This window comes from Microcaecilia unicolor, chromosome 11 (genome assembly GCF_901765095.1).
Source record: "Microcaecilia unicolor chromosome 11, aMicUni1.1, whole genome shotgun sequence".
Taxonomy (NCBI): domain Eukaryota; kingdom Metazoa; phylum Chordata; class Amphibia; order Gymnophiona; family Siphonopidae; genus Microcaecilia; species Microcaecilia unicolor.
Window position 1 is genome coordinate 91834404 of NC_044041.1, and position 27012 is coordinate 91861415.

General features: G+C 44.1%; 1 protein-coding gene across 2 annotated transcripts in view; it reads left to right on the top strand.

Moving 5' to 3' along the window:
- Positions 1–27012, top strand: part of PDE4C (phosphodiesterase 4C) — an 838284-nt gene that overhangs the window by 672050 nt on the left and 139222 nt on the right. The window contains exon 1 of one of the 2 annotated variants that reach the window (XM_030217808.1): positions 15551–15958. The exons of the other annotated variant lie outside the window; for it this stretch is intronic. Coding sequence (XP_030073668.1) covers positions 15738–15958 — 221 coding nt within the window. The 5' untranslated portion in view covers positions 15551–15737. Of the gene's footprint in view, positions 1–15550; positions 15959–27012 lie in introns of those variants that run through there. 2 annotated transcript variants of the gene reach the window in all.

The window sequence follows — 27012 nt, forward strand, 5'->3', positions numbered from 1 at the left end:
CCGATGTCAGACTTACCAGTATATAATTTCCCAGATCTCCTCTGGAACTTTTTTTAAAAATCGGCGTTACATTGGCCACCCTCCAATCTCTGGTACCACACTCAATTTTAAGGATAAATTACATATTGCTCACAATAGCTCTGCAAGTTCATTTTTCAGTTCTATCAGTACTCTGGGATGAATAAAAGGGGCCCTAAGTTAATTTAGTAGCATGAAAGTTATAAATTTATTATTCGTTTGCCTAGAATTATGAGCCTAGTGCTGAAAATCAGTGCTAAGCTTCTAACTTTGTCCCCCTAAATCCATTCCATTGCCACCCTCTTTTTTACTCTAAATTTAGGAGTTTAGTGAAATTGTGAGTATAAATTTTAGCATTCAGCCCTACTACATTTTGAAAGAAGCCTAATTAGAAGCATTACTTTCAAAGTTAGGAGCATAAATTTTCCTCTTCGTTTTTTTTCCCCATAAGAAAATTAGGTGCCTATTACTTACATGAAAAAGCCATCCATTGGTAATTTTTGTGTCTTTTTTACGGATAGTTAGGGAGACAAGATGGCAACTTAGTAGGAAGCAAGGTTGGAAGCTCCAGTTTGCATACTAACTTTCCTGGGCTTATTTTCTGCAAGGATAACTTACCCTATGCGAAAAAGGAAGGGGAAGATTCCGGTGTCAACCCATCCAACTCAGGCCCCTCCCCCCCCCCCCCCCCCCCCCCGACTTGCCAACCAGAGATCATGCAAGCAGCTTCTTGAGGTGTAAAGGCTGAGCTCTTCAGACTTCTGCAGTCACCAACTGCCTATAGGTATCTAATTTTAGTTCTGGGCATTGCCAGAGTGATTCATTATGGATGTAGCAAACAGAGAAGTTGACAACTACTTGTACTGACCTCAGAGTGTTTTGTTTGTGTAGTGCAATGAATTCTGTTGTCATCCTGAAGCAATGGGGCATGTGCAGTCTGCCTTGAATGAACAGGAGCCCAGCTGAATACCTTGCAATGGGACATGAGCAGTCTGTCTTAAAAAGCAGGGGCCTAGCTGGACATCTAGTGGCAATATACCTAGAACTTTTTTTTTAAAGATCTGAGAATTCTGTGAATGCAAAACCGTGCCTGATGTCTCCCAGCCTTTTCAATAAGTGGCATACTGGTTTAGCTAACTTATTTTTAAAATGTTTAGTGTTGGCTGGTTTTGTTTTTCACCTGAGCCTGTAAAGTGGCTTGAAGAACCTTATGTGACTCCTGAACCTTGCTTTGAACATTACTAGTTTGATAGTGTGTCGCCCTTGGTGAGCGTTTGCACACATCACATGGGTAAATGATCCCTGCAATTTAGCAGTTTTTGCTAGGGTAAGGCCCAGAACTGGAACGGAAGCTTGGAGTGCCACATGCTAATGTGAACGTTGATTATTTTCTACTTTTGATTTTCATCACATTGCATTGTTTCTTGTGTTCCTGTTCCATCTTTAGTTGAGTCCTAAGTTCTATCCAGTTGGTAATGTTGTGTAGACAAGGTGGGAGCTGGGAGTCTCCTTTATGCCCTCTGCCGTGTGATTCATTGACTTGTCTGGCATTTTGTGAGTTGAGAATACTAGAGACTCTGGTAAAGACCTTAATGTGCATCATTTCATTCCTGTTGATCTAGTTGACCCAATCCTGACTTTACCTCAATGCATTCAAGTGCTTTTATTTTGTTGGCTTCTCTGGGAAAAGTGCAGCAGGTTACAAACCCCGTGCATGCAGTGGCAGAGGAGGAGGGGGTAAAATCAGGACTGGAGCAAGTCTGATGGCCAAACCTACTCAGAGGATATACTACTGTCCAATACCATCAAGGTGTGACTTGTGTAATGCAGGTGATGAGTTTCTGGTACAGTACACATCTTGGATGCCCCAGTGGAAAACTGCACTGAAAATTCAGTCTTTGCTGTCTGTCGCAGTAAAATGGCCATCATTGTTGCTATGGGGACCACCTTGATAATGAAAATAGGCTAATGGGAAAGGCTTTAGAACTTTGTATCCAGCTAGTGCCCTTTGATTCTTGATAGGTGTGTATGCAGCTGTCACATGTGAGTTGCCCTATGAGTTGTGTGCATGGAACTTAATACAATAACTATCTCGTGACATGTACTCTGTGCCAGATCTGATCACTCGGCCTTCTGGTGCAGAATGAGCATTATATATTTACTACAGCTAAATGGGTGGAGAAAGTCTTGCAATTCTATCATTAGAGTTCAACACCTTTGCACTTGGGAAGAAGCAGATGAAAGTTGAGGATGTCACACCCATTCTGGGTGTTTAAGAATACCAATGTGCAAACACATCCCAGCCTGGCCTTTCTTCTTTAGCCAAGCCTGGGCTGGAGCATTGTGGAGATGACGTTCACACTGCTTCCCCTCCCCCCCTTCCAAGCAATAAGAAATCCTAGCCATTTTTAGAGGTTACTGGCCACACTAAGCATGCATGTATACTGGGATCCAAACGGAGGTGCGTTTTGTGGTTCTTGGCTTAGGACCGCAGCTAGAATAGCTGAATTAGGCAGAAGGGGAGGAATAAAAATGGGGTTTATGCATCCCCCTCCCCTGTTAGCTGCATATGAAAGCTCAAAGTGCCTTAGCTCCAGAAGAAGTTGGTTCCGATTTTGAGATGGTCCCAATACGTCATTCTCTTATGCGGAGGAGGAGAGGTGACCTGAAGTAGAGCCCCATGGTAATTTGTGGGTGGAGTTTGATGAAATGAGGAGAAGGGTATATACAGCAACCATGAAATTTGTCTCAGAAAAAAAAAATAAAAAACCTCCTACAATATGTCCTATTCTTTGTTATTGAAAACCTTGTGTGAGATGCTGCCAGTTTTGTTTAAAATGCCCTCGCCTCCAAAGCTTCTACACCTATACATTCCCCTTCCCTCTGTTCCCTTCCCCATAGATGTACAAGAACTGAACATTTAGTAAGGACTGAGAGCACATTATGCAAGTCCCATTATGCATGAGATAAATTTGCATGCTTTTCCTCCATTCTATGCAGATTTAACCTCATGCATATTAGTTGCAGGTATCCTGGCCTGGGTTTAGAACCCCTATAGTAGACTGAGTGCTTTAATATGCTTTATTTAAAAAAAAAAATACAGAGCAGCTCTCTGATTGGCTGAGAAGCAGAAACTCAGTTTATTTTCTTGTTAGGTAGAATAATTACAAAATAATCCTATATTCTATCCTACAGCACAGACTGTGGGAAATGCACAAACTGGTGCCTGCGACAAGATAATTCCCTGCATGGACACAGTAAAGCACACTGATAACCAGTAATAGCATAAGGTGCTCATATTCCACTGTACAGATATCATGAGAAACACGCTGTCAGGTTTTACAATGAAGTAATCAGCTGTCACTGGCTAACAGATTAGCTGTCTGTGGTCGATATTTTTAGCTCTCAGATATTGCTTTTAGACTGCAATCGATCAGGCTTCACAACCCTTAATTAGGTAGGTGACGGTTAGAGAGCCAAGTCTTCTCTGAGTCATGTGGGAAGGCTCAGTACCTTTGGCACTGTGGATACGTGATTTGGATCTGGCATGAGATTTCCACACCCAACGCAGCACACTCCTGTAAGCTTCAAAGCTGCTGATGATACTGTGTCAGGGTACTGAGGAATTGCACTGTGGTTTCCAAAATATGGGTGGATGGAGAGTGGGAGGAAACATACACCTTAATGACATGTGGTGGGGCATTTTCGATATGATGTCTAAGTCTGATATGATCAGTGCTTTTTTTGTAGAAAAAAAGGTGCCGGTACTCATTATGGGCGGGGTCACCACATATGGCTCCACCCCTATGATAGCCACACCCACATTAACCACACCCCCTATACCAGCCATGGCGCATATAAACAGACGTCATTGAAAATATTACAGTACTATAGGAGAAAAAAATAACGTGATTTGCTAAGTAGTAGTAGTAGTATACCCAGTGCAAAATAAGACAGCCAATGTAAATTCTCAAATTGGACATATTACAAACACTAAAATGAAAATAAAATGATTTTTTTCTACCTTTGTTGTCTGGTGACTGTTTTTCTTTCCATATTGGTCCCAGTCTGTGATTCTCCTTTCCTTTGTTTTCGCTTAACTCTTCTTTGCCATTTGTCATTTTTTGTCTCCATTTCCTTTGCTTTCTTCAATATTTTTCAGGCTCTCTCTCTGTCCAGATTTAATTCATTCTTACTATCCATTCTTTAATTTCCTTCATCTACCCGTGGCTTTTCATCTTTTCCTCACCCTTGTTCTCCCCATGCCCCTTCCTCTTATTCTCGTCTTTCTCTATTCCCCTTTTCCATCCAGCAGCTCTGCTTTCTCTCCCCATCCTTCCAGTGTCTCCCCTATTTCTTTCTGCATTCTTCCATCCAGCGTCTTCCCTCTTTCTCTCCCTATCCTTCCGTTTTCCCTCTCTCTCTCCCCATCCATCTGTTTTTCCCTCTCTCTCTCTCTCCCCATCCTTCCATCTGTTTTTCCCTCTCTCTCTCTCCCCATCCTTCCATCTGTTTTTCCCCCTCTCTCCCCATCCTTCCATCTGTTTTCCCTCTCTCTTTCCCCATCTTTCCATCTGTTTTTCCCTCTCCCCAATCCTTCCATCTGTGTTTTTCCCTCTCTCTCCCCATCCTTCCATCTGTTTTTTCCCCTCTCCCCAATCCTTCCATCTGTTTTTCCCTCTCTCTCCCCATCCTTCCATCTGTTTTCCCCTCTCTCCCCAATCCTTCCCTCTGTTGTTTTCCCTCTTTCTCTCTCTCCCCAATCCTTCCCTCTGTTGTTTTCCCTCTTTCTCTCTCTCTCCAATCCTTCCATCTGTTTTTCCCCTCTCTCCCCAATCCTTCCCTCTGTTGTTTTCCCTCTTTCTCTCTCTCCCCAATCCTTCCATCTGTGTTTTTTCCCTCTCTCCCCATCCTTCCATCTGTTTTTTCCCCTCTCCCCAATCCTTCCATCTGTTTTTTCCCTCTCTCCCCATCCTTCCATCTGTTTTCCCCTCTCTCTCCCCATCCTTCCATCTGTTTTCCCCTCTCTCTCCCCAATCCTTCCCTCTGTTGTTTTCCCTCTTTCTCTCTCTCCCCAATCCTTCCCTCTGTTGTTTTCCCTTTCTCTCTCCCCATCCTTCCATCTGTTTTCCCCTCTCTCCCCAATCCTTCCATCTGTTTTTCCCCTCTCTCCCCAATCCTTCCATCTGTTTTTCCCTCTCTCCCCATCCTTCCATCTGTTTTTCCCTCTCTCTCCCCAATCCTTCCCTCTGTTGTTTTCCCTCTTTCTCTCTCTCCCCAATCCTTCCATCTGTGTTTTTCCCTCTCTCTCCCCATCCTTCCATCTGTTTTTCCCCTCTCCCCAATCCTTCCATCTGTTTTTCCCTCTCTCTCCCCATCCTTCCATCTGTTTTCCCCACTCTCTCCCCATCCTTCCATCTGTTTTCCCCTCTCTCTCCCCAATCCTTCCCTCTGTTGTTTTCCCTCTTTCTCTCTCTCCCCAATCCTTCCCTCTGTTGTTTTCCCTCTTTCTCTCTCCCCATCCTTCCATCTGTTTTCCCCTCTCTCCCCAATCCTTCCATCTGTTTTTCCCCTCTCTCCCCAATCCTTCCATCTGTTTTTCCTCTCTCCCCAATCCTTCCCTCTGTTGGTTTCCCTCTTTCTCTCTCTTCCCAATCCTTCCCTCTGTTGGTTTCCCTCTCTCTCTCCCCAATCCTTCCCTCTGTTGTTTTCCCTCTCTCTCTCTCCCCAATCCTTCCCTCTGTTGGTTTCCCTCTTTCTCTCTCTCCCCAATCCTTCCCTCTTTCTCTCTCTCCCCAATCCTTCCCTCTGTTGGTTTCCCTCTCCCTGCCAAGTTTCCCGCGAACGGCGCGAAATCGCGACGCACGCGGCACCAGCCCCTATTTCCGGCCGCTGCTGCTTCTCCTGTTGAGCAGCAGCGGCTGCTACACAAAGAAAAAGAAGATTTAAAAAAAAAAAATTTGAAACCTGGCTGAAACGCGGCACCCCGGCACTGTAGACAGCCATTAGGCATTGGCTGTTGCCCCGCAGCCGCTCCTCCTCTTGCCTTTACGTCACTGCCCCTGGATGAAGACCCCGGAGGAGCGCAGTGACATAGAGGCAAGAGGAGGAGCGGCTGCGGGGCAACAGCCAATGCCTAATGGCTGTCTACAGTGCCGGGGTGCCGCGTTTCAGCCAGGTTTGAAGTTTTTTTTAAATCTTTTTCTTTGTCTAGCGGCCGCTGCTGCTCAACAGAAGCAGCAACGGCCGGAAATGGGGGCTGGCACTGCCGTCCGTCACGGGGCGGGGGGAGCAAAAAAAAAAAAGGTGCCGGTACGCCGTACCGTTGCGTACCGGCACAAAAAAAGCACTGGATATGATGTCTAAATCTGACTAGCAAAGAAAGTCATTTTCAAAAAAGAAAAACATCTATCTTTTGTGTTCGCAAGTAGAAGGTTTTGTGATTTGGATGTTTTATATTTTGGTCCATTTTTGAAAAAAAAAAAGTCCAAGTTCAAAACGCACAAAATCAAGCCACTGGAATGTAGGAGGAGCCATCATTTTTAGTACACTGGTCCCCCTTACATCCCAGGAAAGCAATAGGGCTCCCTTACCTTGTCTGCTGAGCTCGCCCCCCCCCAAAAAAAAAAAAACCCCCACTACCCCCAACTGTACACCACTACCATAGCCCTTATGGGTGAAGGTGGCACATATATGTGGGTACAGTGGGTTTCTGGTGAGTTTTGGAGGGCTCACAGATTTCTGCACAAGTGTAACAAGTAGGGAGCGGTAGAAGCCTGAGTCCACCTGTCTGCAGTGCACTGCACCCACTACTAGACTACTCCAGGGACCTGCATGCTATTCTGATGGACCTGAGTATAACATCTGAGGGTGACACAGAGGCTGGTAAGTAATGTTTTTCATCACATTTTTGGTGGGTGGGAGGGAGTTAGTGACCACTGGGGGAATAAGGGGAGGTCATCCCTGATTCTCTCCAGTGGTCATCTGGTTATTCAGGGCATCTTTTTGTGCCTTATTCGTTATAAAAACAGGTCTAGCTCAAAACATCTTAGTTTTAGTCCTGGACATTTTTGTTTTCTTCCATTATGGCTGAAAAACGTCTAAGTGTCAGAAACGCCCAAGTCCAGCCCTGAACATGCCCCTTATACGCTCCCCTTGAGATTTGGACGCACTTCAGATGGACTTGAAAGAAATACGTCTAAAAATAGGTTTCGAAAATATTGATTTGGACATTTTAGTGAGAAAAACCGCCAAATACTGCTTTATGCCACTTTGTTGACATTTTTCTGTTTTGAAAATGAGCCCGCTAGTGGCATAAATTCCACTCAAGTAGCTGCTGCATAGTAGTGGAGCAGATTCAAACTACAGAGCGAAAAGGTGATATTAGACGACTGCTGAGGCAAAAAGAGCAACGCTGGATTTACTCTGAAAACCATGATTCCTTCCGGATCGAACATTTCAATTGAATGGAAAGCCTTTCTTTAAGCTTATTGGTTTGGACAGCGGTGACGTCACATGCCGAGTATATAAACCTTAACGATTGAGGAAGAAGCCGGCCGCCATTTCATTTCATTTGTAAGCCTAAGGAAGCACGGAAGGCGAGCTCATTTCTTGGATGTTGATATTGAAATTTTTCCCCTGATGCAGCCAATTTTGGGCGAAACAGGGCTCCCTGTCGGGATATGAAGATAATGCCACATTTTTTGAGGTATAATACGGACTTGTGGAAGATGTTTGTCCATTGCCTTACCATCCAAGATAAGTAACATTTTTGTATGGTACAAGATATTTGAATTTTTGTGTTTCCATTGATGGGTGATTGATTAGGTGTTTGGATATCAGCTTATGAAGTTATGCAATGTGGAGTTTTTTTAAAGACTGATGATTAATGAGGCATTCCTTATTATAAGGTGTATCCTTTGAAGGGAGGTGTGGCCGGTCTTACTGAGGTCTTTTTTTCTCCACATCTTTTTTCATATAAGCGGATCCTAGAACTACTTTCAACACTCTAATAATTGTAGAAAGTTGCTATATCGATTTGAGTTATATTCTACATATTCCAAGGTGATTCAGTAACACTTTTATGGTCCCATATATATAGGGAAATATTGGCTGCACACGTTCCCAGCCAGGCAATTGCTACAAGATCAGATAAGTGCAGCCAATATTTCCCTATATATATGGGATCACAAAAGAGAGGGCATTATAGCATACAAGCATACAGTACAAACAAAAAAGCAACACTGTGCCTTCAAGAAAGAGATAATAGCCGTACTTTATTGTGAAAATGACCCATCATATTTCATTTTTGGATATCCTTTTTAAAACTTTCTAATTTGGTATTTAGAGAGTTTAAATTGAGCTCAAAATTTGAATCCTCCCTCTTGAGTATGTCATGTCTGTTGTTAATGTCAGTTATATATATATAGGGAAATATTGGCTGTACACGTCCCCAGCCAGGCAATTGCTACAAGATCAGATAAGTGCAGCCAATATTTCCCTATATATATGGGATCATAAAAAGTGTTCCCATATGAGTCAAAGGTGATGATTACAAGTTGGAGGTTTTTGACTGATGAGGAGCTCGCCCGATATCCACTTTAAGAAGAAAACCTCTTCAATGGTGGATATTGAAGGTGTCAACCATGCACTGTTGTTTTAATCGAAAGCAGAGAAGGTTGAGCATCTGAAGTCTTTTCCTCCTTTATAATATCATTAACACAGTATTGAGAGGTTCATTTGCTATTGTAGAGATTGAACTAAGGTTCCTTAGCAATACACCATCAGTAATTTGAATTATCCCTTATAGATAAGCAGTGTAATTTACTTAGCAAAGGCAATGCACTATCTTTGCTGTCCAGGGTCCTAACAGGTCATGGCAGGATATTCTGCGTGACCTGAAGCTTCCAGCTGAATTACAAAAAATAACAACATACAACACATTGCAATAATCCAATTAGCTAACAATCAATCATTGTACCACTGTCCTAAATAAGTCAGGTTCCAATAAGGCCATAACTTTTCACCAGCTTCAAGTTAAAATATACCTGAGGTAGGGTAGGGTGGGATAATTACAGGCTTTTGAACTTATGCTAAAAAGTATCTGGAACTTCACATTTCTTTCTTGTTTCATTTTGTTTTATGTAAATTTTTTTTGCAAAGTGTTGTATTGAAAATTAATAAAACAAATTTACACATAAAATATACCTGAGGTATAACTTGAGCAACCTAAGCTAACCTATCGCATCCTCTTCCAAAGTTGCTTCCAAAACTTTCAGAGAAGACACATGACGTAGCATTGCATCACCTGCTTTCATCCGAATGTGCAGGCTCTGCCAATCTGCATCCTCAAAACATAATTCTGCTAATGTAATGGCATTTCTTACTATTCACTTGATGGGACAGACCCAGGAGCCCCTCAACCAGGAAAGAGGGGTATCACCTAGAGGGGGCTCAAGGATCTTTCAAACTGTATTAGCAGGAGGAAAGAAAAATGAGCGATCAAGAGGCATTGATGGAACCACAGAGAAAACCCAGCTGTACACAGCACCGTAGTAAGAAAAAATGTTCTTACCTGGTGCCAAGCGGTAACCGGTATCCCTGGGCAATCTGAAACAGTCCAATTCTAAGTCTCCAGATTCCCATCCACCAATACTGATAGAAAATTAAATAACCAGTTCTCATATCATTATAAGAAAGTGTTTATTGTATCAGTGCTGAGAGACAGCAATCAGATTCCCTGTCTGAATTACAAAGCATTGTGCTGCACCTTATATTGTGATTTCCATAAGTACAACCCAGGATAATACATACATGGCTTGTTAGTTCATACATATAATACTGATTAGTAACATAACACTTACATAGTAGATGACGGCAGATAAAGACCTGTACGGTCCATCCAGTTTGCGCAACAAGATAAACTCATAGCATAAGGTATCATGTGATACTACATATGTATATGTGTATTTGATCTTGATTTGTCCTTGCCATTTTCAGGACACAGACTGTAGAAGTCTTCCGGCACTGGCCTATCTGTCCAGCCACGATAAGGGCACAGACCGTAGAAGTCTGCCCGGCGACCTATCTGTCCAGCCATGATCAGGGCACAAACAGTACAAGTCTGCCCAGCACTGGCCTTGTTCTCCAGGTACTGAAGCTGAATCTGTCCAACCACAACCAGGGCACACACCATAGAAGTTTGCTCAGCTCTGGCTTTGCTTCCCAATTACTGGTGTTGCCATCTAATCAGAGCTAAGCTTCTTTGGTTCCATGCCTTCTGTACAGGATTCCCAAGCATTTTTGAATTCCATTATTGCTAATCTTGTAAACTGCTTCTTACTAATGAGTGATACTCTTTAGCACTAACTATTTTGGCAGAAGGTGCATAAAATGATATAGTCCAGACATGAGTAGTTAGCAAAAGTCGATGAAGAGATAGCTTGAAAAGGTCCATGTCTGACCTCTCATGTCTTCACACTCTTTTGAGGAAAACAAATTCTGCCCCAAACCACTGTGTGTCTTTATGATAGGGCTATACTGGGTGCCAAGTATTTTATCCTCGTCATTTACATTACTTCTACGTGACCATCTCGTTTTGTTTTGTGCAGACCCCCTCCTGTATGGCTGTCATGGCCTTCAGTGTGAATCACTGAATACTTGCTACCGCACTCCTCCACATTCCTTTACTGACTGACTGTACAATTCATAATAGCAGAAAATGTAGGCCTATGATTTCCTTCACTCCTCACGGTAAACCAACATCCTACACTTTCCATACAACCAAAACAATATGGGGTTGATAGCCTGTGGTGGTAAGTGGCTTGCAAGTCACTGACAGCTGCAAGCTGAGTTAACCCCGGATATTCAGTGCTGGGGCATGTCTGTCCTCTGGCACTGAATATCCTAGTGCGGCAACTGCATACCAGTCAATATTCAGACCGATGTGCGGTTAGTTGTCCTAACTTATCTGCTCAGTTAGCAAACTGAGAGGGTCTTTTACAAAGTAGGCTTACCACTCACTAATCCGGAACTATTGCCGGGCTGCTGTGGTAGCCCAGTAGTAGTTCCCACACCCAACGCACGCCACTTGTGGCGCTATAAAAATGTTTTATTTTTGTAGCAACAGTGTTTACCCGTGCACTGCCCGGTTACAACTGGGTTAGTGCGGGAGCCCTTACCGCCACCTCAATGGGTGGCAGTAAGTGCTCCCCACCCCTGAAATGGCCACACGGCCATTTCTTTAAAAAAAACAAGACAGCCTTTTATCTGCTGCAGTAAATGAAGGTGTCAGCGCAGGCCCTCTTTTGCTGCAGCTTGGTAAAAGGACCCCTGAATAGCCCCGCTAACCGTTTAAGTGCTGACTCCATCCACACTCTGCCCCAGACCACCCCTTATCTAGCTGGTTAGTGCTTTGGCAGTCTGTTTAAGTGCCGCTGCATATCTGCGAATGGCCAAGTCAGAGGGGATTAACTGGGAAGGAGCCTCCCCTGCCCAGTCAAACCCTTTTGAATATGGACCCCTATATCTTCTTGTTGAACACCAACTCCATCAATAGGTAGAAGTAAATGAAGTCATCCGCATAGGCATAAAACAAAAAACCCAAATTCTTAACCAGTTTCCAAGTGCAGACATATAAATTAAATAGAGAAAGTGGTGAGCCCAGAGAATAGGTGGCAGAACGGAGGAGCCACAGGTGCCATGGCACCCTCCCCAAATTTTCCATCCCTCCCTTCCCCTAATGAAGTAGTTTCTTACCTTTCTTCCCAGGAAGGCAACACTCCAATTGAGATAACGAGGCATCACAGCTGGCAAGATAACCATTTCTACCATGTCAAAGACTGCACTGAGATCAGTTCATATCAAAGGCACTTTTTTTTGCCTTTATCTCTCCAGAAATAGATTTCATCCAACACTGTTGTCAATATGAATTCAGTACTAGACCCTCTTCTAAAACCTGCTAAATCCAGATCCAAACAATCATTTTTTTTTATCCAAAAAAGAGACTCATTTGAGCCACCACCTCATTCCCTAATAAATGGCCAACATAGGTAGGATAGAGATGGGTCTGAAATTTCATATAACCGCAGCCTCCTTTAAATAACTAGGCACACCACCTTGGGATAATGAAATATTTACCAAATTGGCAAACCAGCTTAGCATCAAGTCAGAGCATTCTTTAATTAGGGCCACTAAATGGCATATGGGAAGGCTTCAAAGAGCCAATCCTTAACTATCCACCATAATAGGATGAAAAGAATCCATCATGACAGTTGAATTCTGTGAATCCGAAATTAACCTACCAACCAGCAGATGAAGACCTGCATTAATATCTACAACAGTGGTTATCAATCTTTTTGTGACTGTGACCCCCCCCCCCCCCCAACAAGAGGGCACCCATGGAGAGCCCACCCAGAGCACAACCCTAAATGTGGGTTTTGTGACCCCTTTTGGAGTCCGGACTGCCAGTTTGGGAAGCTCTGATCTACAAGATTCTGTTCAAAACAATCTGCCAGTCAAAATAAAAGTAGAGGGTAGACAATGGACACTCCAACATAGGAACTGGTGCTTAAAAGTCACTTTATTGGATGCTATTACAGCAGGACCCAACAAGGTCTGTGTTTCGGCACAACAAACTGCCTGCCTCAGGAGTCACAATATATTCTACTACGTTCCACCATGTAGGTCTCGGGCAAAAGCGGCGCAGTGGTGTGAGGACGCAGTTGCACGTCACCAACAGGCTCCTTGGGCTGACATCACAAAACGTCTCTTCCTCCAGGAACAGTGAAATGTCACCATAGGACCGCCCACCTCTTGCTCCATTGAGCCGCGGTAGTCTGGGGGTTACTGCCAAAAGATTGTGAGTAGTTGATATTGGGCCTGTATCACCTGTACCCAGCAAACTCTTAATAGGAAAAGGTTGCTTTGTTTTATTTAGACTGCTTCATTCTGCTAGACAGCTGTTGCTTTTAACAATTTGCAGTTTACCCAGATACACATTAGCTTCTGATCGCCACCTATTTATTTTATTTTTTATCATCAACCAATTTAGACTTTCTCCAAACCCATTCTTAGCATCCTTACCCTCTTCATAGTTTCATTTAACTCGGGGGGAGGGGGAGGAACAAAACTTTCCTTTTACTCCTCAAACACAAATACTAAGGGGCCCTTTTATTAGGGCATGTAGGCGCCTACACACGTCCAACGCGCATCAATTTGGAACTACCACCCGGCTACTGCGTGCCCTGGGCAGTAATTCCATTTTTTACACGCATCCAATACGCATGGCAGAAAAATATTTTTTTATTTTCTACCGCGTGGCACTAACTGGGCGGTAATCAGCAGTGTACGTGCGCCCGGTTAACACATGAGACCTTACCGCTAAGTCAGTGGGTGGCGGTAAGGTCTCAGGCCCAAAATGGACGCAAGCCAATTTTTATTTTGCCGCACGTCCATTTTCGGCCAATAAAAAGGCCTTTTTTGCAGGTGCGCTGAAAAATAGACCTGCGCCTACAACAGCACAGGCCATTTTTTGGTGCACCTTAGTAAAAGGGCCCCTAAGTAATGGGGCCAAAGTATTAACAGCGGAATGAGTGCACAATATCCAGTCTTCAAGCATCATCTCAATTTCCCCAACCTACAATGTGATATCGCACTAAATTCTTCACCTGTTTACCACAAAAGGGAACCTGAATGTGTTTTAGCACCCTTTATTCAGAGAAAATTCCTGTCATCATTTTATGGAAAAGAGGTCAGCTGTCATCTCGCTGCAAGGGGACGTCCAGACGCAGACTCACAGATGAAGCGCATAGCCCTATGTCTGCCTGTGAGATGACCCAGCTGTGAAAGATACTCTTTGGGTGTTTGTAAGTGAGGCAGAACTGGCCAGGAATAATTCAGACTCAAAATATTAATATGTGCTTGGGAATAAAGGGAACAAATAGATCTCAGGTTTGGATTTGCCTTTTCTTGTGCTTTTCTATATGGTGTAATAAAACACAGTGTGATCTCTGCAGTTACTGAAAGCCGAATGCTTTCTCCCTCTCTATCCTCCTACCTTATCTCTGGCTTTGGTAGGCCCTGGGGAAATGTGTCCGCCTTGGCATTCACCAGTCATTCAGCAATACAGTCAAGTAAGCAAGTGTTCAGTTTAAAATGTCTCTTACCAGCAGCACAATGGACTAGCCCCAGGCCAAAGGACCTGAGATTTTCCACACCCAGAGTAAGGCTGTCTATTTATGGCATGTCATCTCTCAGACACAGTATGCCGTGCTGTACAGGATAATTCCATTGGATTGTGTAGTGGGGGGGGGGAGCAAGTGAGTGTATCTCCATAAGATAGAGATGAACACTCTTTCCCCCCCTCAAATACCAGGGTCCAGTGTGTGTGTGTTTGTAGCAGAAGACGTGCCAGGCACTATATATCTCCAGATGTTCTTCTATTGATCTCCAGATGTTCTTCTATTGATATGACTTGGGAAAATTTCTATCTGGTTGCTGAGGCCCCTATCCCAGAGAGCTTACAGTTCTTAGTTTGAGCATAGAGAGGGAATCGAGCATTTTATTGACAGTGGTAGCTTTAATCCACAGCTGACTCCCGAAGTGCCTAGCTGTGAGCTGCAGCCTCTGTAACACACTGCTCACTGGTATTACCAAAGATAAGGATGGGGGGGGGGGTGCAAACAGATAAACAAGGTTTGCAAGGTTTGTCTCTCCTCTCTGTCTCTGTGTTGCTTTTGGCTTTGCCCCCGGTAGTCTCTTGTTTTTGTTCTCTGTGTGCCTGTGGTTGTGATGGCTTTTGGACAGCACAGTGGGCGTCTGTCCCAGGCTGCTGTGGCTTTCTCCTTCACCTTGGGTGGGCTTCTCTTTTCTCCTTGTGAATGCTAGCACGAATGGAATAACTTCTCCTTCTGTGCTTGAGGAGGACTTTCGTGGCTTTTTTCAGAAGAGAAATAGATGATGATTTTTAAAAAAATTATTTTCTCTTTGAGAGAACATATGGATCTCAGAGCACGAGGAGTTAAAAAGAAAAATAATATTCTGTGGGTTCGGGGGGGGGGGGGGGGTGAGAAATATTTCCAGGGAACAGAATATGATTTCTGGCTCCACCTTCTACAGTGCGGTGACATCAGCAGCCAGATTGGCAGAGGGACTTGGGTTTGGCCGGTGTCTTCTGGTGAATGGGAACTTTCTTCTTTTTTGGTATTAGATTTTGGCTGTCAGAGGGGGCAGAAGGAAGCCCCAGCTGCCTGCAGGAACTTTTCTATGCTGAATTAAAGAAATCAGGCAAAATACAGAAAGGAGGAGAGGGAGCAGAACCGGAGGGTGAAACAGAGCATGTGAGGTAATGCAGAAAGCCTGAGTGTGTCCTCTGGCCGTGAATCCCTAGCCCTCACTAAAGAATTGGAGAGCACAGGATGAAAGACTAAAGGTAACCCCCTCCGACCCCTTCCTGATTCTGCTACCAGCCATTGCAAGGCAAAGGAATGTCTTCTTAAGGAAAATTCTTTACCGAAAGAAGAGAATCTGAAAGCAGGAGAAGAAGGTGGGAAGATATGAAATGAGAAGCTGTTCCTGAGAAGTTTGTTGGGGGTAGGAAGGGGCACATTCATCACCCACCATGTGGTGCATCGTCCTTACCAAGTGCTTCAGGGGATGGGACCTCTGCTCCCCCTACCTCCAACAGTACATTACGAGTGTCTCCAAAAGGAAGAGGATTTATGTGCAAAATTACTTTATTTATTTTGGTGGTGTTTTGTTTTACATTTTTTTCCTACCAAAAAAGATGCTTGGGGGTGTCTGAAAATTTAAACGTGACAGGCACCAGAGGAAAGATGAGTTTACCTGGTGGTTTCCTGACGCTACAGGTGTGCAACAGGAATGTGTATGGGTCCCCACGGGCCATCAATCGGCCAATCGACATCGTGCAGAAGCATAGACGGTAAATTTACAGTGGGGGGGGGGGGGGTTGGTTGCATGGGGACACTGGGGAGGGTGGTGCAGAAACAGACTGTAAGAGGATGATTTTCCCACAGGCCATCTAATTTTAATGGTTTACGGTTTAATATATGCACTTAAGTTCTTCCAGCTTTAAAAGGGGAAGCGCATATATCTGTGCTTTGAAAATTATCGCAAGAAAAGTAGCCGCACATGTTTGCATCTCTTTAGAATGCACAAATTTTCCATCTTATATCATGCACATATGTGTGTGTTTTATCAAGGGTGCAGTAAGCAAACCCCCTCCTCAGCCTCAACCCACCCCCAGGAATACCTTCACTCGGTTTGGGTGAACTTACGTGCATACAGGCTGTAGGTACATATGTTTATACATACACATTGGGAGGACAGTTCTCTGAAAGCTTATTTCTGCACCTAAACACTGTGCGATGAGGAGGGTAGTGCCCAGATGGTAAATATGCAGTGTGGGAGTGAGATTCTGGGGAGGGATGTGATACTGACATGGTACAGAAACGGAGGTGGGGAGTGTATGGGGTCCCTGGGGAGGATGTTAGCCGCATGGTGCAGAAGCAGATGGTAAATGTGCTACTGGGAATGAGGGGGTGGGGTAGGGTTATGGTAATATTGACATGGTGCAGATGGGAGTGGATGGGGACCCTGGCGAGGATAGTTTCCACATAGTGCAGAAATGCAAACCATAAATATATAGCTGGAGGGTATAGGAGGCTGGTGATATTTTCTCACTTTTCTGTGGGGCAGGATGCGCACGCCGGGAGCAGCTCTTGGGGATGGCGGGGGAGGGGGGAGCAGGAGATTGTTGCGTCCTTTTCAGGATGTTATAACTTTGTATTTCACTGGCAGGAAGTTCATGGGTTTTAGCTTTCCTGGAACTGGGAATTTGAAATTACAGTAGGTTTTTTTCTGTAACAAATATTCAGCAAGATTGCAAGTGGGTGGACAAGCAGCGGATGACGCTTATTCATTACAGTAACCTCAAGCATGGTTTTTAACCCAGTCCTCGGGGCACACCCATCCAGTCGGGGTTTTCATGATACTACTACTACTACTACTACTTAGCATTTCTATAGCGCTGCCAGGGTTACGCAGCGCTGTACAAGTTTAAACATGGGGAAGGATGGTCCCTGCTCAAGAGAGCTTACAATCTAAGGTAACAAGCTATGTAGTCAGTTTAGAGTGGCTAGGCTTTCAGCTATGTATCTTTCAGGAAGAATATTTCTCCATAGACCCCCATCATTACATCTTTGGCATTTTTATTTATTTTTAATGTTTTTATTTATGCATATTTATAATTTTTACAAGCTTTTAACATCTTGAACATGAAAAGCAGATAGATATCTATATTGAATTCAATGGGGATATCCTGAAAACCCTGACTGGCTGGGTGTGCCCCGAGGACTGGGTTCAAAACCTCTGAGGTATTAATGTTTCGTTATTTTGTAAGGCACAAATAAACAAGAGGTCCAATCCAATTGTATCACAATCACAAAGCAGCAATATTGTTTATTTAAACTCCTTTAATAAATCAAAACCAACCTTATAACAAGTGGAAATACTGAGCCCCCCCAAAATACTTTTCATACTAGTCCATTAGCCCAACATGTTTTGACACACAGTGCCTGCTTCAGGGGCAAAATTTAAAAGTGTAAATTGGATGGACAATCCACCTAGGCAGTCACCTGCGGCACTTAAAAGATTTTGCTTGTAAGGGTCTTTAGCCTCTAATATAAAGCTCAAAACAAGTCTGCCAGATATTCTATAAACAGACCACATTAATGCTTCTTGGGCTAAAAACCAATGTCCTAGGCCCAGCAAAACGACATCCTGTTATCTCAGACTTTCTCCAGTATTTGGCTTCCTTATAATCTACCTCAAGTAAGGAGGAAAACTTCAGCTACAGTGCTTGGAAACAGCATGTCTGTTTGTCTTGACTGTAAGCTCTACAGAGCAGGGACTTTTCCTTGAGTGTATCCCTACAGCACTCTGTACATCTGTTAGAGTTATAGAAAGGATCAGTAGCAGCAACTGTGGTGAAAAATCCATTAATGAGCAGATCGCTTTGGTTTCTGAAGCCCCACCGCATCTCTTTCTGCATCGTAGGGCAAAAGGGGTAGGAGAGGCCTAATGCATGTCCGGAAATGGGTAATCGGGAAAAGAGGGAAATTTAATATGATGAGTCAAACCTAATCACAGAGGATTCTTCATTGTAGGGACAACGAGGGTAAAGCCAGAGGTCAAAAGAGTCTGCATCAAGGGTGTAGCCAGATCTCAGGTTTTGAGAGGTCCTGAACCCAAATTTGGAGGGGCATAAAAGTTTGCCCCGTCCTGCATGACCCCACATACCTGAGCTGGCGGAGGCCCCAAGCCCTGTCAGCAGAAGCCCTCCTCCAGCCGAAGCCTGGCACTTTTCCTGGGTGGCCCTTGCACATGCTTGGCTTTCACAAAGCTGAACTTACACAGGAGAGGTCCAGCTCCTGCACATGCTCAATTTCCATGCATGCATGGGGAGGGATGGGTCTGCCTTGCGCATGCTCAGTTTCTCAAAAAACAAGCATATGCTGGGTGGGATGCTGGCGTGGCAGTGGCAGCTCAGGTTGGAGGAGGGCTTCCACTGGTGGGGTTTCGGGACTCCAGTCCCACCAGCCAAAGCAGAAGACAGTGTCTCAGTTTTGGGGAGACTCAAACCCAAATTGAGAGACCCAAGGCCGCCCCCTCCACCCGTGGCTGTGTATTGCAAGTTGTAGGGGAAATAGATAGGGAAAGAGACTGAGGCAGGCTTTATCTTGTTTTTATTCTAAGGGCCTGATACCTGATATTTAAAAGGGTTTAACTGGGCAGGAGAGGCTCCCGTCTGGTTAAATATGCTGAGCGGGCTGGCTGCCAATATTCAAAAGCATTTAGTTAGGCAGTGCCACTGAATATCAGCATTAATCGGCCATCTTAAAACTGGGCAGTGGAGGGGCAGAGGTAGAGTCAGGGAGGAGCCAGGAATTAGGCAGGTGCTGGCAATATTCAGTGCCAGTGCTCATATAGATAAGCAACCAGATAGGACTGCACAAAAGGCTGTCATATCTTTCACCACGCAGCTATGCGGCTACCAACGCTGATATCGGCTGACACCCACATAACTTCCAGTTCGCAAGTCCGATCTCTCCTTTCTTCCGATCCCTTCCCCCAGCTCCTGATCTAACCCTCCCTTATATGGAAGGCTAACACCTAGCGGTAGTACTGCGAGACTACTACTAGGGGTCAGCACTACCATTATGAGACTCAGAGCTGATGTGGCTGGAATGGAAAGCGGAACTCTCCAGCTCCAGACACCAGGGATCTCTCATAGGTAAGTCCCAGGGGCGAAGAGGGTGCCAGGGGAGTGATTGGTGGGGGTTGGAGAACAGTGGTGGGTCAGATCAGGGAGCCAGGGGGTCGGAACAGTGGAGGGATTAGATAGGGGATTCAAGATCAGGTTGCTGAGGGATAGGAACAGAGTGGGAGGATCGGGGGGATTGGAAAGTGGGGGCAGATCACTTTGACAGATCCCTTATGCAAGTCCCAGCCGATATTGTCTGGACCTGCATAAGTGCCAGCAGCTAGTATATGCCCAGTGACACCCAGATATGGCCTGGCATTGAATAATGGGTCTTAATTAACTGTTGACCATCAGTGCTTTAAAAAAAATGCTGAGCGCTGCCAGCTTAATATTAACTGGTATATTTCTCTATCTTGTCACTTTCTACATTGGCTCTGGTTTCTGCCGATTGGTTTATGCCTGAGTTGACCATTTTGAGAACATGCATCAAAAGCCGTCCTACAGTTCTGTTAATATTTTGCACTTGTCTCCTAAAATTCACCTTTCTAGCAAAACATTAGCTATGGACTTTCATAGGAAGAAGTTTTTGATGTGGATAGTCTTTGTGACTGACTATCAGTGCTTTGGAGAAATATTGGGGTCGATATTCAAAGTGATTTAACTGGCCAAAAATAGCTCCAGGCCACTTAAATCCACCAGTTTGGGGCTAACCGCTAGTTTTCAGTGGTGCTTAACCAGTTAGAGCTGCTGAAAGTAACTGGTTAGTGCCAAACTGAAAACCAGCTATTATGAAGGTGTTCCAGGAGCACAATCAGCACTTGGGTGGTTAAATATTGATATTCAGCACTTAACTGACCAGATTAACCGCATAAATAGGACTGCATAAGAGTCAATCCTATTTTTATGCAGCAACCCATAGCCGATTGGTTAAGTGCTGAATGTTGCATTTAACCGACTATGCGTTAGCTGGCTCCGGAAACCCAGAAATTCAATGCCGTGTCCGGACATGGCGCAACATTGAATTTCTGGGTTTAAACTTCAGCGGTGGTCAGCAAAACGCTGATCACCACCTGCTGAATATTGCGCCCATTTGTTTTTTGTTTAAAAAAGGGGGAGGCCCCAGAAAAATATCCTGTTTTGTGGCTTCATTCAAAATGTTTTAGGAGAAAAAGCTGAGACATGTAGATTATCTGCCACTCCCCCCCCCCCCCCCCCCCCCAGATGAAAACCATTTGGGGATAAATTCAGTAAATAGCGCCCAAAGATCAGTGCTGAAAAAAAATAGCGCTTAGTTCTGTTCTAGAAACGACGTTCAAACACTGTTTATAGAATAGCAGCACTATGCGCCGTGAAACGTGACTACATTTAGGCGCGACCATTTACACTAACGAAACCTTGATGTAAATCCCTGTCCCTAAATGAGGTGCGGATCCCCCTTATTTTATAACAATGTGCATATGGCTTCTTTTAGAAAGCCTCTCTACCGGTTCTCAGTGCGGCAAATGAGAGAAAGTCCATTCAGTTCCTATGGGCTTCCTCTCATTTGTCACGCGGGAATCGCTCGTGCGGCTTTGTAAAAGAAGCCCATAAATTGTCAGAATGCCCCTGATTTACCCATAGCCACACACCTTTTTATGCATGGATCCGGCATGTAAATATACACGAGCAAGTTTTATTTAATGCCAATTTTCACTAATAATTGATTGTTAGCTCCTAATTATTGGCACTAATTGGCTCATTATTCAGTTAAAGTAGAGGGTTGATGTTTTGGCTTTAAAGTGGGAGAAGATTAGGGCAGATAGTTTGGTATAAAAGTGAGACATAAAAGCAGATGCAGGCAAGGTACAAATGTTTCAGAACTGCTGAGAAGGAGCGACCAGGGATATTGGCAGTTCCTCATGCAGGCCTACCGGAAACTAAATGGTGGGAGGTGAGAGGTATTAGAGCAAAGCAAGGGGGATAAGGGGTGCTTAGAAGGAATGTGGTCTGCAGGAACTAGGACTGCCAAGAAGGAGGGCATGGGGGCAAGATTCCCCAGACCCAGCCTCCAAGGGATGACCAGCGTCGCCATGGCTTTCGGATGCAGTCAGAAGGTTCTGCTCCCTTGGTCTGTCTCTCTCCTGTTCCTTGTGTGTTGGGACGTGGGTGAATGTGTGGCTAGGGATGTGGAACAGGCGGGTCATGGGCATTCCAGAAAACTATTAGCACAATTATAGAACACACCTGCTCTGCGCCTAACTTAGGCACCGGTATTTACACCAAGTATTACATGGCATAAATGGCCCCACCTAGAGTTAGGCGCTGTCATGGCCGCTCAGTGTATTCTATATACCATGCGGAAATGTGGGCTTATTTTATAACATACGCCTAAATTAAGGCATACTTTATAGAATGCACTTTGGCGAATCTCATTTTGGCACTGAATTTTTAGGCATGATATACAGAATTTAGTCCAATATGCAATAAAACTTATTAGACAACTGAAGGTGTAAGTGAAAGTAGAACATAGGATTAGCACAAAAGGACCTCCAAGGCTGGAACTATGGTACAATCTTTAATGAAATGGACCCAACACGGGCCGTGTTTCGGCACAAAGGGGCACCTGCCTCAGGGGTCAAATCGCGGTTCATTGAAATCATCTGCTACGTTCAGAAGCATTTGGTACAATCTGCAGCGGATTGAAACGACTTTTAAAGGACGATTTGGGACACATTTTTTTTACTTTAAAGAATACTGGTTTGACCCCTGAGGCAGGCACCCCTTCACGCTGAAACACAGCCCATGTCAGGCCCATTTTATTAAAAATTATACCATTGTTCCAGCCTTGGAGGCCCTTTTGTGCTTTTTTTGTTGTCTTGATTTGTGTACTTTTGGACCCTCTCTTTTGTTACTTGGAACATAGGGTTAGAAAATAAGGGATTAATTTAAAGAAAATTGCACATGAAGTCAGATTAAGGAGCCTAGGGAGAGCAGTTTTATTGCTTTCTTGGCATTTATATCCCGCTTGTATCAGCAAGGAATCTAAGCAGGTTACAATAAGATATAAAATACAACACTTAATATAATTATCAAATCATATATGAAAGTGCACACCAAAGAAATATGTTTTCAAAACTTTGCCAAAAGATAAATACTCTGGGATAGTATGAATTTGTTGGGGAATAGAATTCCAAATTTTACTGGACTGATACATAGACGAACAAAGACTCTTCTATATTGGACCTTCTTAATAGTTGGAAAACCTAGTAACAGCGTGGAATGAAAACGAGAACTCCTCCAAAAAAAAAAAATGGAAAAGTAATTAGTTGGGTATGCAAATAAGGACAGTAACCATGTAAAATTTGAAACACTAAGGAGTATCAATAGAAATCAAACAAAATAAAACATGGAAAAGAAATTAAGATGATACATTTTTTATTGGACATAACTTAATACATTTCTTGATTAGCTTTCGAAGGTTGCCCTTCTTCGTCAGATCGGAAATAAGCAAATGTGTTAGTTGATAGTATATATAAGTGAAGCATCAAAGCAGTGGCGTACCAAGGGGGGGGCGGTGGGGGCAGTCCGCCCCAGGTGCACGCCGCTGGGGGGGGGGGGGTGCCGCGCGCCTGTCGGCTCTTCGTTTTCATGCTCCCTTTGCCCCGGAACAGCTTACTTCCTGTTCCGGGGCAGAGGGAGCATGAAAACAAAGAGCCGGCAGGCACGTGGCACCCCCCCACCCCCCCCAGCGGCATGCACCCGGGGGGGAGGTTCTTTCACCGGGAGATCGGGGGTTCTTTCGCCGGGGGGGGGGCGTCGCGCCCCAGGTGTCAGCCCCCCTAGGAACGCCACTGCATCAAAGCATTTCAATGACAGTCTAGCAAGGTGGGGGTGGTTTAGGAGGTATGTATGGGTACATCAAAGCATTTCATTTCATTGATAGTCTAACAGGATGGGTGTGGGTAGGTGAGAGGAGAGTGATAAACAGAGAAATACAGCTTTATGGTATGCATGGGTACATCAAAGCATTTCATTTCATTGATAGTCTAACACTAAGGAGGAAATTCTATGTATATGGAGGAAATTCTATGTATATGGCGCCTTAATAATTGTCATTGTAAAACCACGCAGTTAGCATGATTCTATAAACTATGTCTAAATTTAGGTGTAGTTTATAGAGTATGCCTTATATGCCATTCTTGCTCCTAAAATTTAGGTGCACCCATTTAGGCCTCCTAAAACCTGTCCTAAATACCTGCGCCTAAGCTAGGCACAGATCAGGTGTATTCCATAATAATGTCTGTAGTTTTTTGAAATGACTACAACCGCCCATTCCACGCCTATGGCCATGCCACCTTTGACTGCGCGCATTAGAATTTACACGCACCAAGTTATAGAATGCATCTAGAAAGTTGTGCACATAAATTCTAATTAAAACCAATTAGTGCTGCTAATTGGTTGTTAAGTACCAATTATCGACACTGATTAGTTGTTAATCAATTAAGTTGTACGCACAATTTGGCTGTGTGACCAAGTTAGTGCACACAACTTAAGGCACCATATATAGAATTTGGGGGTAAGCATGCAACCTTGAATTCTACCCATGCACAAATCAGCAACCAATGTAAATCTCTCAACAATGGTGTCACATGATAAAATTTACAACATCGAAATATTTATTTATTTGTAACATTTGTATCCCACATTTTCCCACCCACTAGTAGGCTCAATGTGGCTTACATATTACCGTAAAGGCAATCACCAAGTCCAATATCAATTTAGCCATGGTATTTTGCAAAAGCTGTAACCTATCAAAAAGTTTTAAATGTAAACCCACATATAAAACATTGCAATAATCTAGTTGGCTGAACCAAAGCCCAAGAAATAGACTTCCTCCTTTGCTTTTCACTTATTGTTCTGTCAGAACCTCGTCCATGTGCCCTTGGCATCTTCACAGCTTCATGTGACAGCAGTGGCAAGGAATCGGAAAATACACTCCGAAGCCCGGAAGTCATTCTGCTGCAAAGCGTAAACAGAGTGAGTCAAAAAGTTCTCAGCCATAGCCTTTTGTCACCAGCAAACTCTTAAAAACAAAACTGAAGGAGGCAACTCGAGGCCTCATCCCTCATCCTTAATTTAACCAGAAGACAAGTGGCTGACTGCTGATCCTTAAGCGTCATGTGTTTGTCGTAAGGGCTGTGGACTCAGTTTTATAAAAATATGCTGCTGCCTTTTTTTAAATTTTGTGAATTAGGCATCACAGTTTAGGAAGGAAAAAATAATAATTCCTGAAGAGATGTATTTAAAGACTTTGAAAGCAGTTTCTGCCTCCCACCATTATGGGGAGGGAGGAGAACTCCACTGTGTTGATCATTGTTAAATCCTTATGCAGGGATTAACTGAAAATGAGAAACTGCCTGTCAAAAAGAGAGAGAGTCAACCACCCCTAACCACTGGTCTCTTATCTACTGTTTTCCTTTTCATGTAAGGACTGATGGGTGTTGGTCAGTGGGATGGTCTTGTGCTTGAACCACAGCACTGAACATGCCCTTTGATAAGGAGATCCACATTTTCTTGCTACTTCCCTGACAGTTTTCCTCATATGCCTGGCTTCCTCTGCCTCCAAGCGCTGTCCTTTGGTATCCTGTTGATAGCAGGGTCATGTCAGCCCCCTTCTTTCCTTCCTTTCCAGCATCAAGCAGGCAAAGTTGAGCAGAAGCACTTCTGAGGACTTCAAGAATTTTTCAAGTGTGTGTGTTTTTTTTTTCAAGTGGTTTGACCCTTATCAACTCAACTCCCCAGTGCTCATTTCTTGCTAGCAGCTTCCTGTAAAAGAAATAAAATTTGGAAAAGATTGAGAGGAGGCAAATTTCACACACTGCCTATAGAGGATTTTAGAGTGTTTGGGAAGAAGTCAGATGTCTTGGTGCACAGGAGCACCAACAAGTAGGAAGGTGCTGAAGGCTCTTGTGTGGTTCACAGATAATATCAGCCATGTTCGAAACTGAGGGCAGAAGGGGTTGCAGATGACCTTATGTGGAGTAGGACTTCATTGGTTCACTAATAACATCACAGGCAGCATGTCCCAGCTGAGTCGGCCATTCTGTGGCTTTTCCCAGAGATTCGGGATAATTTAAAATAATGAATTGTGGTGGAAGGAGGTCACATTTAATAAAATGGAAAAGAAGTTATGACTTTTCTCAACAGTAAAACATGTTAACGAATGTAGTGTGTTACATTTGCTATGTGCATTTACTGGAACACAGTTTCTAGACAGAGTTTGTGCTGCAGTATTAAATTTAATATAATGATGGAATCATTAGGTCAGCTCCTTGAAGGCAAAGGTTTCAACTCTTTTATATATGCAGACGATATCACCATTTATTTATCGTTTGATAACCAGATCCAGGGTATCCTAAATACTATCCGGAACATACTGGACCTGATGGAGGACTGGGCTTCTGCTTTTCATCTCAAACTAAACATAGACAAAACTAAATTCCTAGTCATCACTAAATCTAATAGGACACACAACCAAAACAGCTTCACAATCAACTAAACAACTTACCCTTTGGAAATCACGTTAAAAATATTAGGGGTTATTATCAATCAATACCTAAATTGCGAGGACCAGCTTAACTTTTTGGTCACCAAAGCTTTTAAAACTCTCTGGAGATGAAAAAGAATAAGACCTTTCTTTGCAACTAATACTTTTCATTCACTTGTCCAAACACTGGTGCTAGGGGCATAATCGAATGCGAAAGCCCATCTCCATGGGCGTCTATCTCCAAGGACGGATACGTGAAGGGGCGGGACAGACTGTATTTTCGAAAAAGATGGGCATCCATCTTTTGATAATACAGTTGGTGCGGGGCAAATGCATCGGATTTGGGCGGATTTGAGCTGGGCGGAATCGTTTTTCAGCGATAATGGAAACCGAAGGCGCCCAGCTGAAAAACGATTAACTCCAAGGCATTTGGTCGTGGGAGGGGCCAGGATTCGTAGTGCACTGGTCCCACTAACTGAATGGAAAAAGCCCTTCCCTTACTAATCTGGAAAGGAACGGGCATGCATGAAGGAAATTGAATGCAAATGAGCTGCTCGCTGTTAGCTCATTTGCACACGATTTCCTTCCTAAGGAGGGTGCCCGAACTGCCCACCGGAGGGAATCGGGGATGACCTCCCCTGACTTCCCCAGTAGTGATTAACCACCTCCCACCCGGAAAAAAACAATGTTTCAAACTTTTTTTTTTTTAGAGTATGTCCTTTGCTATGCCTCTCAACATGTCCTTCCCTGCAATGGCAGTTGAGAATGTCCAAAATGCCTCCAACACCCTCTTTATTTATTTATTTATTTGGATTGTGGATCACAAGTAGCAGCAGTGGAATTTGAACCAGCCATCTGTGAATTGCCAGACCAGTGCTCTAACCACTAGGCCAGTCTGCCACTCCTCCACGCTACTTCCTTGAAGTTTGGCTGTCCTTGTAGGGGGGCTGTTCAGGATTTCCAAAATGTTTGAAAGAAGGACGTCCATGCCTTCGTTATGCCTCTGCTGACACACACATACCTCCCCTGTCCAGGGACCTACACACTGCCCCCCCCCCCCCCCCACAGTGATGGCCAAATTTCAAGGGAGTGGAGTGGAGGAGTGGCAGACTGGCCTAGTGGTTAGAACACTGGTCTGGCAATCCAGAGGTGGCTGGCTCAAATCCTACTGCTGCTACTTGTGATC